The 14,729-nt window shown below is 44.2% G+C and overlaps 2 protein-coding genes across 2 annotated transcripts; both read left to right on the top strand.

Annotated features, from left to right (window-relative positions):
• The first annotated feature begins 288 nt into the window (after positions 1-288).
• Positions 289-14,705, top strand: LOC125774941 (uncharacterized). Its single transcript, XM_049445313.1, has 8 exons — positions 289-1,289; positions 4,679-5,082; positions 5,315-5,506; positions 5,573-6,671; positions 12,381-12,712; positions 12,790-12,981; positions 13,143-13,291; positions 13,409-14,705. Exons 2-8 carry the CDS (start codon positions 4,689-4,691, stop codon positions 14,351-14,353), a joined length of 3,303 nt encoding a protein of 1,100 aa, XP_049301270.1. The 5' UTR covers positions 289-1,289; positions 4,679-4,688; the 3' UTR covers positions 14,354-14,705.
• Positions 8,861-10,806, top strand: LOC125766363 (glucose-induced degradation protein 8-B homolog). The gene has a single exon (XM_049432232.1). It carries the CDS (start codon positions 9,409-9,411, stop codon positions 10,093-10,095), a length of 687 nt encoding a protein of 228 aa, XP_049288189.1. The 5' UTR covers positions 8,861-9,408; the 3' UTR covers positions 10,096-10,806.
• Positions 14,706-14,729: the final 24 nt, after the last annotated feature.

The following is a 14,729-nucleotide window of genomic DNA, read 5'->3' as shown; positions in this document are numbered from 1 at the left end:
AAACAATTCGTAACTAATTCAACGGTCAATAAATAACAGAACAATAAGGAGCTTTTTCAAATCGAAATATAAGAAGCAAATAGACTGACCATCAACACCGAATGATGATAAAAGCGTGGAGCATCACCTATTTGTTATTGTTATGCTATCTATTCCATGATAATCGAATCGCGCGAGTGACATGATTTCCTTACTACGATGTCGCTTCTGATACATGCCAAAATCATTCAACTGAAACAATGAGGAAGTGAATATTGGACCCGAAATGATGCAAACCATTTGAACACGATGTGGTGAAAATAGACAAGCACTTGGATAAGATAAGAATGTTTTCGACATTTTTAACATGGTTTTTTTTTAAATGAATTTTAGATTTATCGATGTTACGTTAAATTTTACGGTGCACTTGTAAGTTTAAAAAAGGCGTATAATTGATTATAGCTCAATCAAGATGTCCATCAAAATGTATGAAAAGAATGTTATGAAAAAAAACACCGATTAAAGAGGAATTGCCCCAGTAACACACTCGAGAGCAGTGGTAAGATCCACTCACATCACAGACGATTGCTTGCGGCGGAAGAGAAACTTGAATGGGCAATTATCACTTTGCTAAGCGGTGTTTATAGTGCAATGATCAGTCATTTATTGACGACGAGGATTTCCATCGTCCGTTCCGTTTGTTTAAGTGACAAATTGCCACAGGAAAAAATAGAGGCTGCTGCATCAGAGGTTAGTAGCGCATGCTGTACATAGCTAATCGCATATTAAATCTAGCAAAACAAATTCTAACTCATCTTCATCATCACCATCATCATAATCATCAGCGTCCTGAAACGATTTGCACGTTTGCAAGTGTTGAATGATGACACATACGCAGCTCAAGTAGCGCCCAGTACTTACCGTAGCAGCTGATACCACGTACCCAGGACAAGCGAGAGACGCGAGACGCGCGATAGGTGCAAGCGCATCGCAGCGACGATGAGTACTAACGGACAGGACCAGCGAGTGGTTCGAACAGTCTACGATCAGACAGGAACCTTAACGGAGGTGAGCCATCGTAGAGTGGACACTATTTCCAGCTCGTTTCAGTACTACATTCAGAAGTGGCAAGTGTTATTTCACCTCTTCCAATCGGCTCTATCGAGTTACAGTTTATAAAGTGTGAACAAGTTTTAAATACTAAAACGTAATAAAAGATCATCTAATCGCGAGAAGTGAAAAAAATATTGAACCAGCGATCACTTGTTCGTTAGTGCTTATTTCGACAGTGAATGCTGCAATCCGCTAAGGTAGGTGCGACCCAAAAGCCCTTCAATAACTAGTTTCGAATGCAAAACGAAAAACCAGTTTCCTCTGAGCAGTGCACTGTGAGGGCGCAAGTTGATCTTGAAGTTTATGTGGCGTAGAAATGCCACACTACCCGATCGATATTGATTCATTCGATCGAGAGGAGTATTTTCTCCGCACTGCGAAAACACACTTCTCCAATGTCACCTTCGAAACCGGGAACAGGAGGCGGTGAAGAGCATACAGAACTGATGTTCACTATTTAAATAACTTGTCCGGCGGATTGATGCGCGCACAAGCGGCGAGACGCGATTGTGACACTTGTGTACAAATTGGCCCTCGGCCCACATCGCAATATTTTTGGCAATTGGAACAACATTCCAAAAACCCTTCATCCGGCTCAATCGCGGACATGTTTAATTAAAGTGAGCATCCATTGAACAACGCATCGAATCGTCGAAGAATTGAACAGTGACATAAAGTTGGTGGCGGTATGGTTTTATCGTCTTTACCTTTACGTTATCGTGTATCAACCAAGCCATCGGCCCAGATAAGCCGCAAAGGCGTCAACACTGTCTACTCAGACAAACGACCCACCCATACATTGTGACACAGAGGGTTGAGAAGTGAATCGGCGAATATCCCCGTGGATTGTGGATAAAGTTCTTGGTAGCTATTTACCAAGCATTTAATTATCCTGGATTGTTGTAGATGAATTTTACTATCAACAATCTCGTGGCCAGAGCGTGAATAAGATTAAGAATGAGCGTGTGGTTCATGTTTTGGTGTTGTCACATTTTAACCTTCACGTGATGCATATCCACTAATTTACAACGCCTAGCGGGACCGTAGTCCGGAACCATGTACTAGGAATTAGGGTTTATTATTTGCTGATTTATAACGCACAGCGGCAGCGTGTTTGCTTGTTTGGTTACTTTTTTTTCTTAACTGTTTTGTTTACATTCCTATCATCGCATAACAGCTAGACAATGGCAGAAAAGCAACTGGAAGAAGTAAAAAATCATCTCTCCAAATAGTAGATAAGTACTATTTCATAACATTAACTAATGTTTCAGGAAGAATGGAGAATGTTTCACGCGGTTGCCCTGATAACAAGCCAATACGCACCTTTCGGTTCTGGTTCTACAGCAGGTTCGTTCTTATCCCTACGACCTTGGCATTCAAGCATCGTAACGCGTCCTGCTATCAATTCGCAGAAGCTTTTCGAAAACCCAGCTAGAAAAAAACACTTTTCCTTCTCGATCTTTCGTGCATCGAAAGCATCAGAACTTCAGTTCTAGTAGGTTCCTTGCTCCTTCTAAGTCTTAATAAAGGTGGTCGAACAATTTAGAAATGCGCAATCACGACCCGCAACCGGCATCATCAGTCGGTAGAACTGTCGAGAAACATACATATGCCGATTACTGATTGGCACGCTAACCTTTTTGGGAAAAGAGCAATGGACCATTTGCCACGATCATTGACTAGAGCGTCCGAACGGTTGAGGAGCTATCGCAAAAATCGACGTCATTTTTACGGAGTGACCTTCTCGAAGGAATCCCTGTGTCTGTCCCCGAGGATCTTGCTACGAGAAAAGCTTGTCATGGGCCTGGAGTGGTCCACATGTTCTTGTGGCTTGGCGACCGATTTCGCACATCAAGTGTCTTGAACTCAATCTCACCTAGGACTAGTCCTCATGGTAATGGAAACGACTGTTTCCATGCCCGAAATAGCACACACAAAAAATGTTCTTAATTCCTTTGTTTAATGCTAATTACTCGTCCATTAAACTAATCGACCGATAGCCGTAAGATAGATAAGATTGCAGAGGTCAGTAGGAAGAAATTTCGCAGACTGCAAACCGTCTATGAAATATGCCGATGAATGCTATCTGATGTACTACATACCCATACCGACGGTTGCGGGTGCGGCTGTGTCAGGTCATTATCATCACACGCGAAGTTCCCGGTCCAATCGTTGTAGCTCAGCTGATTCCGACCATGCTTCGGACGGTGCCGTAATAGTTCACTCTTGTTTGTGCCCTTTTTGATTTGGTGCAGCTGGAAGAAGATAGATGAAGCGACTCGATTAGAAATGATTGTGGTAAACATAAACAAAACGTTTTTGAGGTATTAATGGTACAAAGTAAAAAAATTCGCTTCGTGGCAAAATTCCCTATCATGCCGCAAACAAATGCTTGCCCTCGTGGAGAGATAGTAAACGTCCACACACTGACACAAACAGCAAATTTGCGGTCAGCTAAACTTGCCATTTCGGTTGCATCATTGACTCGTTATGTTTAATTATTTGTTTTTATACTAAGAACTTTTTTTCGTAACTAAAGGGGATCCATGTGGAAGTCTCTTCGAATTCTTACATTTATTTACTTATCCTGATCTCGAATAGTAATAATAGTTAGACTAAAATAGGTGAGAGGCTCCCATGGTCTTGCGAAATTAAACATTAGAGTCTAGTACACCAAAGGTCGTGAATTTGATTCCCGTCTGAACAGACTCCCTTGAAGCAAGTAATTGTTTATCCATTAATCATATTAATTATATATGACTTGGCTTACACACATTTTAAAATATATAGAGACAAAACCCCCACCCGCTTATCTTTCTCTTAACATACTGTCGATCATCGAAGCTCTCACACCCGTGCACGCTTATATATGTGCATATGCAAATGCACTCGATCGTGGCACTCATATGTTGCACGTAAATGCATCTACGCGTAGGTCCTGTAACTGCATCGCACCAACACGTCACGAAGCGCAAACGGCGCAAAAAGAAACAGCACGTCGTCGTGACTGCCGGGCCGCAAGTCGCATGGGCAGCTCATTAATGCCGATTGGCGTTGATTACCGCTCATCAAATGTGCCCACGGTAACAATCCATTATCACCCCCTTTTTTACCCACAAGGGGCAACACTACTTAGACCGTGTTTACACAGCCCCTTGTAAACCCACATGCCACCAGGCAAAACCACACCCCCTTTCGAATGGGATTGAAGGATCATGCAGCGGCACTTGTGCGCGTCGATTCGTTGCTAACTTTGTGCACTCTTATCTGAAAGAATCGTCAGGTTCCTGCATCATCAACAGCTTCATCGATTATGATGTTATTCAGTTGGTTGCTCCTTTGTATACCATAGCAGAATCAAAACGTGCCCTGTCGCATGCAAATCTCCACTGTTATTTGTTTTTGCCCGGACTCGTATCGATCGCCGATGTGGGCTGATAATGCGATAACGAACCCGGCATCATTTACCACCCTGGAAGGGAATTGGAATTTGCACAAGAACAGATAGAAAACTCATTCGGTCAATGGTGTCATTTAGTGCGTGAGCTGATGTAATCTTTATGCTTTGTTCTACTTCACCGTCTAGGTTAGTGATAATGGCGAACACTGGGAAAATATCTACGCAGCAACAGCAACTGGAAGATCGACCCGATCTATCATCGGCCGAAGATGAGCACGAACAGCTGACCGCTTCATCCAATCTGCACTACATCCAGCCATCGTTTATATCGTTGATTAGTGAAAAACAATGGAAACCCAACGTTCAGCGACCGAACGATGCTGCTGTATATGGGATGAACAAGACGACAACGATCCTGACCAAGGAAGCCCACACGAACGGTGCACGGATGCAGCTGATCATGAGCATCCTGGCAAATCTGACCGTACTATCCTCCGGCATGGGACTGGGATATTCGGCTATAACGCTGCACGCCCTGACCAGCGAGGACAACCCGTTGCGTATGAACTCTAGCCAAGCGTCATGGTTCGGTAAGCATGATTTTTTTCTGTCTTTGTTAAAGTGTTAAAGTGTGTTTGTTAAAGTCATTCGATCGGGCAGTCTTGTTCAAACAATTCTTGAAGATCTTTTTCATCAAGTCGGACAATGAACCGAACCTAAAAAAGAGAACAGATATCGATATAAAATCAAAGACATTCTGAGAAGATCTTCGATAGCAAAGAATTTTTAAAAGACAAACAAATTTCCTTACCTTGCTTACAGCTTCCATCAGCTCGTTCGCGTGCCCTCTCGGTGGTCTCGTATCCGGTTACCTGCTGGACCGTATCGGACGGAAGAAAACGCTCATGCTTATCAACGTACTGTCCATCGTGTCGTGGTCACTGATCGCCGTTTGCAGTATGACTAACTTTGATCTGATGTACACACAAATCCTAATCGCTCGTGTCATCATAGGTAAGCTTAGAAGAACCTGCTCATGACACCTGTTGGCTAACTGTTGCATTTTCTGTTTACCCGTAGGCATTGTCATTGGCTTAGTAAGCGCACCGGCATCCATTTACTCGGCAGAAATCGCCACACCGAAGATGCGTGGCCGACTGACCGTACTTACCTCGCTGAGTATTGCCGTTGGTATTTTGCTTATCTACTCGATGGGTTACATCGTACCGCACGATTTCCGTCTCGTGGCGGCGCTTGCCGCTGGTGTCTGCGTACTGTCGCTCGTGCTGCTCTTCTTCATGCCTGAATCGCCCGCATGGTTAATGTCGAAGGATCGCGAAGAGGAAGCGGAACGATCGCTGAAGAAGATCCGTGGCTATGGGGCGTACAGTCAGCGAATTCCGGAAGTGGAGAAGGAACTGATGCGCATGCGGGATAACGTGATGGCTCAGCGCCGTACCGGACAGGAGAGTTTCGTGCGATTGTTGAGGCAACCGCAGGTTTACAAACCGCTCGGTATCATAATCGGATTTTTCGGTTTCCAACAGTTCTCCGGTATCTTCGTGATCGTTGTGTACGCGGCAAAGGTATCATCGGAAGCGAGCGTTTCCATGGATCCGTTCCTGTGCACGGTGTTGATTGGAATAACGCGTGTCGTTGCAACCCTAGTGGTGGCCTACATTCTGGACACACTCGGCCGTAAACCACCGTCCATCTTTTCCGGTGTCGGTATGCTGGTGTGTATGTTCGGGCTGGCCCTGTGCAGCTACTTCCCACCGATCGAGCAACTTAAATGGATCCCAACCGTACTGATCCTGACGTACATCTTTACCAGTACGCTCGGCTTCTTGACCATGCCCTTCTCAATGCTGGCCGAACTCTTTCCCCAAACGGTGCGTGGTCCGGCTTCGGGTGTAACCGTGTTCTTCACCTACCTGATGTCGTTCTTCACGATCAAGCTGTATCCGACGATGGTGGAGTTTCTGGGCAGTGCGAATGTCTTCATCATCTACGGTGCTGTATCGCTGCTAGGAGTACTGTACGTCATCTACATTGTACCCGAAACGAAGGGCAAATCGCTGCAAGAGATCGAGGATTACTTCCGCGGTATGTCGCACGGTTCAACACCATCGCAAGAGGTAGAAGAAGACGAGGTCAGCAATCTATCCACGGAGAGCGTGTGAGTAAATGGCGTTGCGTACGAACGCCTTTCTGAAGCGCTAAACCATTACACGCCGATCGATCGGGTGTCCACCCGGTACTCCGATGGAGCATCGTTGTCCGACATTATTATTGAGTTCAATTGATGTCAATCATTTCCCACCGGTTCGGGATACGCACAACAGTCATCGTATGGTGGCGGTGGCGGTTAGTGAAAAGCGTCATACACCCGCCTTCGCCATAGGAATGTGCTGGAATTAGGTTTAATTGAAACGCGTTGTGGTTAATCTTACCCGAACAAAAAAAGACTTGAGCTGTGGCAGCTCCGGTCACACGCCAGCGTGTGTTTATTTTCGGGGTGTACACAAGCGCGCGATCATTAATTTTAATTTAGTTCGCTCTGTGATCGATGATAGATCTGTGATCCGCAAGGAAAACTTAAATATACCCCCGGCACGATATAAAAAAATAGTAGCTAAATAAAACCATTGTGCCATTCTTAAAGCGTATGTTAAATAGTTAAAGATTGATAAATAGAATCCTTTTGTTAGATAGTAGAACTAGCTAGCAAACTGATATGCCATATGAAGAAGAAAAAAACATGAACGTTTATCATCGTTGTAAAATAAATAATAATAGAAATATTTAAATCTTTGTTTTTTGTGTTTTATCACCAACAAAATGTTATCACATAAAAGGCCTGTAAATGAAGTATAATGATATTGCTCACGCACAATTGGCTTATAAAGCTGATTTATGCTTTTGTAATCGGCTTGTTTGTTCTGCCAATGATAAGGTATCATTATCGAGCAACAAAGTACAGCAATTAACTTAATCACAGCTGTCGATATGCTTTGTATGATGGTAATTAAGTTTTTTTATGCAAACTGAACCAGTTTAAACCAACCCGTCCGAAACCATTCAATGAACTATCTATACAACAGCAGACAGCTCGGTGTCTTTTAATCGGTTCAGACTCTTACAATTTACACTTTACCTACGAAATACGCATTACATTCATGTGTGGTAAATAGGAACCCCTTTGCTGTACGGATTGCTCTTGTCTACCGTTCCATAAATCCATCAAGTTCAAGGATGGTCAACATTGAGCTTAGCAAACTAACTGTTCCGTTAGGTGAGGTTGTGGCGCGCTCCCACAGCGTAAGCACGTGTTTGGTTGTTAGCGCCGTTTAAATGTTTGGCGTGTTTTTTTCTCCTTCTTCTTGTGTGTTTGTCTCCGGTACGCAACGTACACGCTACGTTCCGACGAATATAAGCTGTCACTAACACTTCATTCACGGGACACGGGTCGCGGATTCCGTTACTGTTGATAAAAACCGAACCGAAAAGCTCCGCTCTAGCGATCCGTTTTGTTGACGGTGTGCGAATAGCATCGCTTGCCGGCAAGACAACGTGCTTCGCGTGTATTGTCAATCGGCCCCGAGAAGCGTAAGCCATGCGCACATTCTACACACATTCGCGCGCGATTCGTCGTGAGTCCGGCTTCGGCGGACACGGGGCTTCGTGATGATAATGCGTATTTAGTCTAGCCGGATGATGCGAACGAACTTTAGTATTCGCCGAACGCTACCCAAAGTGGCACGCCACAAGTGCCCCGTTTTGCATTTTCTGCAGACAGAGCGGAGAAAAACCGGACGCTACACAACAGTGGTTATTGTGCGAGAAAGTGGTCGGCTTTTGCGTAAGTTACGATTATCACAAGCATTTGGTGCTAAGTGCTTCTGTCACTGTTTTGATAACCCAGCTCTGGTAGGCGCATGTTTGCACGGTTTGCACCGAGAGAGGCGCTATGCGTGACAATTTTTGAGCGACTTCCCGTACAAATCGCAACGGTCTGAAATATTGCGAATGTACGCGTTCGCAGCTCGGCAGTGGAAAGTGACAAGATTTATTCTGAAGGAACAATTCAAAAGAAAAACAAATCGATATACAAAAACGAATTTTAGTGTGCAAAATCCCGCGTATAAAACGTCAATCGGCGGAAAAAGCGCGAACCATGCAAGTGCTGTTCCGACCATCCAGGTTATTAATAGAAGGATCCGCATTTACAGTGTCACATAAGAATTCGGCCGTTTCGGTCAAGGGTAACGGTCTGTGTTACGCTGTGAACCATCATCTTGCTTCAAGTTTTACATCGGTCACCCCCAGACCACTAAATGGATGTAGATGGAAGTGAATTCCAAATGCCTTGTTTTGGGAGGGGGGTTGGGTGGTATGTAAAATTGAACTTAAAACACGAATGTGAAAGTGTTATATTTGTTTGGAAACATGGATACAATTTCACACTTAGCTGTGGCCCATGCGACTTCGGCGATGATGATTTATGGTGCCATCAATTACTGTTTAGCCGATCGCATCCGTTGGATGGAGCAAGCACAGCTTCTGGTTGCCAAGGGAAACCGCACGCGCAACATCTGTTTTCCATTTTGCGGTTTTTGGGACGACGTTATTTGGTACCAATGGAGTTTTAATAGTTCTTACCAAATAGGATGTTTGATATATACAAATTCCTTCCATCCTTGAACTAAAACCAAAGTACACATGCACGATGATCAAAAGTTGATAAGTTTCTTCAAAACTTTCAGTCAAGGTTTACTAGATATTTTGCGCCAAATATTTGACAGTTCCGCAACCGAAAACCGATTACCGCCAACTTCATCGTGAAGTATAGTCGCGCATTCGTAACAAAGCAATCTTCACGTGGCGAGGAATACGAAGCGCGGTGTGTGTACGAAATGGATCAGCAACCAAACGACCTAGTGTCAGCGGTTGAGGAGTGGACAAAACTCCTCAAAGTATTTCAGTTCCAGCAGGAAAACAACAATGTGTTAATTGCAAACTATTTAGTTCGCGAAGGCTACAAGGAAGCGGTGGAAACATTCATCCAGGAGTCCAATGTGAAGCCAACGATTAGCATGTGCTCTCTAGAGGTCCGTTTGCATATAATTGAATTGATTCGCAAGGGAAATACTTTGGAAGCTGGTCAGGTGGTCGAACAATTCTTTCCCGACCTGTTGGCAGCAGATCATTTGTTAAAGTTCCAGCTGGTACTGCTGCATGTGATCGAGTTGATCCGGATGGGATGTACCGAAGATGCTCTGTTCTTCGCTCAAACGCTACCATATGAAGCTGGAAAACACTTGCTGAAAGTGACCCACGACATTGAACGCACGATGATGCTTCTGATCTATGATGATCCGCTCACATGTCCGTTTGGTGCATTGCTGGAGCAAAGCCACCGCGAGAAGGTAGCGCACGCGTTCAATGAGGCAATCCTTAAGCGAACAAACGAAGGACTACCTTCGGCGGAATTAAACCACCTGCCCAAGATGGTGCAATGGTGCCAGAACGAATTAAGTAAGGGAAAAATTCAATTTATTCCAATGGAAAACTTCGCTACCGCTACGCTAGAGCTAGAGTAAAAGAAACTCCGCAGCACATAAATGAATTCTTGAAACAAGAATGTTTAGCGCAAACACGCTTGAATTGAATGTCATAATCAACGAACGCCGGCCTACTAATGATAGACCAACAGAATTCCCATGAGCCTAATGACGTTCGAGCATCAAATGTTCCAGTTTTTTTTCGGTGCGGTATTGGTGTTATCAACGTAACCTAACAACCGGACGAGAGAGAAAAATAAAGGGCTGAAAGCGATTATTGTATTTTTTTTCTGTACCGTATTTTCTTCTTTTGGTTGTATTCAGTATTCTCGGTTGATTTCTACTTACAATACCCAAAGGAATGGAAGAGTTAGTTGTTATTCTAAAGATTTACAACCATTCGCGAAGTGTGTAATGGTCAGCAGAACATCGTACAGATAGAGAATAACTGGTAACCTTTTCAACACAGTTTCATTTTGAGGCCAATCAGTTTTAATCGATTGAAGTATCGCTCCTTCAGTGAAGGTTAACGGCGGCGGCGGCGCTTGCCACACTTAAACCAGCGGACAAGATAATAAGCCTTTGTCCTTCAATGTCCACGGGTATTACGGAATCAATTCGCATTGATACGGTGTAAATAAACCGCAACTTATGCTTGTGTATTAGATTGGGCCAATAACATTTGACGGCCTTCTTGAACAAACCAGTCGTCGGTGTATCAGAAACTTTTGAACAAATTATTTTTTTTTAAAGAACGAAAGAACGGAATGAGATAGGAAGGAGGTTTTCCGTGCAACGCCTAGCATCTTGCAAAAGGGTAGACTGTAAATTATTATTTGTCTCATAACTTTTAAAGGTTTTCATCACCTCCGATTCACCCACTGGGAAGTAAAACAGATAAAGATGTAATTTTTTTTTCGCATAAGTAGGCTATAATTCACTCACCCGGTTTTGTAAACTTTTTATTTTCCTTTTCATCCGCACCTGTTTCAGTAAATCTCTTCCTTACAAACCTGTTGTTTGGCCACTGTTTGTAGTTTACGTAAGGGCCGTTTTCTTTTCTTGCTGCAAATAAATGTTCGAGAGAATTAGTACAGATAAATGATTCATTATTTTCTGTTGTTGATCTTCGGATAAGATTTTTTCATAATTTCAGCCCTAAATATCGCTTCATTCAAAACTGGTTTGCGGCGTGCAAAACAACCTGCTGTCAAATGTACCATGACCGTTCTCTTCTTTGCGGTTTCAAATCCGCTAATCGTCGTTAATTTCATTTTGTGCGCATGCTTCGTATTCGTGGTGAGCAATCGCGCGTGTTATAAGAAAAAAAACCTTCCGGAACATACAACATACATCTCACCACCACACAGGCCGGTACGTGGCCAATATTGGTAAACATTTATGCTCGCTGTCTGTCTGCAACAACCACATGTGTACCGCACGGCAAAAGATGTTTAGCGTTTTGCCAGCTGATCATTTTTGTGGCAGGACGCACACTGCTCACATCATCGCTGCGTCATCAGGATTCATCATAAATCGTGACACGAAAGTTAACAAAAACCAGTGCTAAATGTGTTACAAATTAGCAGACCACCCGTAGACAGTTGTTTTTTAGTGCTGGAAACCAGCCAAGCTTGAAACTGGAAAACATTGTAGCTAGGGTCGGTAAGTTCACGTTCCATATACACGAATCTGGTCGCCGCGATCGTAGCTTTAAACCGGTCGAAAGGGAACACAAATGTTTACGGACATGCAAACCGCCAACGTGTGCAAATAACAAACGTCTCCCTCCTTGCGGCGCCAGCTTTCATTGAGGTCAATTATTTCTGAATGGTAACTGAGGCACAAGGTTTTCTCGTTGGACAATCTTTACAAGAAGCGTAAACTTCATAAACTCATCTACAACGCGCCCAATACCAGCTCTAACTGGAACCTACCGAATGTGTACGCAACAACCAAAACGTGATTACGGTGGAAATACGGTCCCCAAGGTGCCCTAATCTGGCCGAAAGGACAAGCTGCTATCTCTCTTTGTCCGGTTTGTCGGGAAAGTGAAATATATTCGCACTTTACAATCGCTTTTTATCGCCTTTACTCGCGTGAAAGGTAAAAATAAAATCGACCAAAAATAACGATGGTTTGTGCAGTCACTGCACGGAACTTCGAATTCCACAGACACTGGCCGGGTTTTAAACGCGTCCAACTGGAAAGATCAGTTAATTTAGGAAGGTTTCGATCGCTGGTAACAGCCAGCTTCGCTTGAATTTACGTTGCAGATCGAACGAAAGATCAAAACTAACGGCGATACCTACTAGTTAATCTAGTATTCTTCACAATCTTCATGTAACGATAGTAACCAGTGCATTTGCCCATTGCCGTCTTGATTCCATTTCACAGAATAAAAAAATGACAGGAAAAGATTCGGCCGAGGTGGAGGCCGCTCTTAACGAGAAGTCTCCGTCGAAAAGTCCGAACCATGCCGTCCTCACACAGTTAACGCGGCGTGCCGCCATCACACAAATAGTGACTGCCGTGGTGGCCAACATAACAATCATCTCCTCCGGAATGGGCATAGGGTTTCCTTCGATTGCTATGATTGAGCTTACGAATTCCACTACCTCAGTGGTGCTAACGGAATCGAATGCGACTTGGTTCGGTAAGGTTTGGCTTAATTCATTTGGTGGGAAAATGTACCATACAATTCATTTTAATATTTCTTTCCTCCCATACCAGCGTCCATCACGGCGATTATGTGCCCATTTGGAGGACTGCTTTCCGGCTATCTGTTGGATAAGGTCGGGCGCAAGAAAACGCTCTACTTTATCAACACCATATCGATCGTTTCCTGGGCAATCATGTCTTTCGCGAGCCGTGCCGATAGCACCACACTCTTTATCCAGCTAATCGTGGCGCGTATAATAATAGGTACGTCACACGGCCGTGTGTTTGTGTGTTCTCTATCTAGATTCCTTTATCTATTTCATGGTACGCAGCAGTACCGTCTTACGGTCAGAATCTAATGGCCATCATTTGTCACACGTTTTTTTGTTTTTCTCGTTCTTTTATCAATGTCACCGTTCGAACAGGCATTGCGATAGGCTTATCTAGTACTCCAGCATCGGTATACGCGGCCGAGGTTGCCCATCCAAATCTACGCGGTCGCCTAACGCTGCTGACCGCCTTCTGTACCGCTATCGGTATGCTTAGCATCTATTCGCTCGGCTATGTGTTCAAGGTACGTCAAATGCTTATCGGAGCAGATGATTGAAGACGAGCAAGCTGGTTACTTTTTACCGGGAAGATGCAAAACTTGATTCCCCTTTACTAATCTTCTTCACTTTCTCGATTGCAGAATGACTGGCGGTTCGTGTGTATGATCTGCGGCGTGTTTACCATCGTATCACTGTTGACGGTGATTCCTTTGCCCGAATCACCTAGCTGGCTCGTGAGTAAGAAGCGTCTCCCGGAGGCAGAGCGATGCCTCAAGGTGGTGCGCGCCATCAAGGAGGATGATCATCCGGAAATTCGGGCCGAGCTGGATGCACTCGAACAGAATATCGCACGGTTCCGTTCGACGCAGGATGGCAAAAAATCGAAACTTGATCAGCTGAAAAAACCGGAAGTTTACAAACCGCTTGCCATTATGTGCACATTCTTCTTCTTCCAACAGTTTACCGGTATCTTCGTGATCATCGTGTACGCTGCTAGCTTCTCGATCGAAGCCGGCGTTGCCATCGATCCGTTCCTGAGCGCAGTGTTTGTGGGACTAACGCGCGTTGTAACCACGGTGCTAATGTCGTTCATTTCCGACAAATTTGGCCGTCGCCCGCCTGCTCTGTTTTCTGGGTTCGGTATGGCAACGTGTATGTTCGGTTTGGCCATTTGTGCCATTCATCCGGTAAAAGGCACTTCCCTTTCCTGGATCCCAACCGTATTGCTGGTAGCGTTTATCTTCACCGCTACTCTCGGCTTCTTGACCCTTCCCTTTTCAATGAACGCCGAAGTTTATCCGACAAAGATACGTGGTTTTGCGTCCGGATTAACCATCTTCTTCGGTTACACCATGTCATTTATCATTCTTAAAATATATCCCTCGCTGGTGGAAACTATCGGTAACTCCAACGTGTTTATCCTGTTCGGATGCCTCTCCATGTTGGGCATCGTGTTCGTGTACTTCTTCCTGCCCGAAACGAAGGGCCGCACGCTGGAAGATATCGAAAATCATTTCCGGGGCAACAAGTCCTCGGATAAAGCAGACGTCGAGATGAAAACAATGCTACCAGCGCAACGCAATTGATGCCACAATCATCGAGAACCAGCACACATCATCCACCAACACTAAAAATGAACAACTCAATGGAACCATGAACTGTGATAAGGCACCGGTACATTAAAGATTATGTGCGATTTGTTTTTGTTGTAACTGTTTAAAACATGGAACGCGTTTCACTTATGAAGCTACTTAAGCTACTGCTTCTCGCATTCAACGACGGTGTACAGAGGGAGGAAAATTACGAGACCACATCACACACTGCCTGCACACTGATATCGGAATTCTAAAGACGCCAGGTTTAGTAGTTATAATTGAAAAAGGAAAGCAACTTTAAACTCAGTTAATAATATAAATGAAACACGAATCTATTACTACACTGGCATTTGTTACTGTGTATCTA

Source organism: Anopheles funestus, chromosome 2RL, assembly GCF_943734845.2.
Source record: "Anopheles funestus chromosome 2RL, idAnoFuneDA-416_04, whole genome shotgun sequence".
NCBI lineage: Eukaryota > Metazoa > Arthropoda > Insecta > Diptera > Culicidae > Anopheles > Anopheles funestus.
Note: the sequence above shows the minus strand (reverse complement) of the source record. Positions and strands in the feature narration are given on the sequence as shown.

Bases quoted from the DNA above. Each gene is read 5' to 3' on its own strand.
- LOC125774941 (XM_049445313.1), top strand. From the start codon at position 4,689: ATGGCGAACACTGGGAAAATATCTACGCAGCAACAGCAACTGGAAGAT. The intron at 5,083-5,314 runs GTAAGCATGATT...CCTTGCTTACAG, and splicing joins TAGCCAAGCGTCATGGTTCG to CTTCCATCAGCTCGTTCGCG. The intron at 6,672-12,380 runs GTGAGTAAATGG...TAGTTAATCTAG, and splicing joins AATCTATCCACGGAGAGCGT to TATTCTTCACAATCTTCATG.
- LOC125766363 (XM_049432232.1), top strand. From the start codon at position 9,409: ATGGATCAGCAACCAAACGACCTAGTGTCAGCGGTTGAGGAGTGGACA.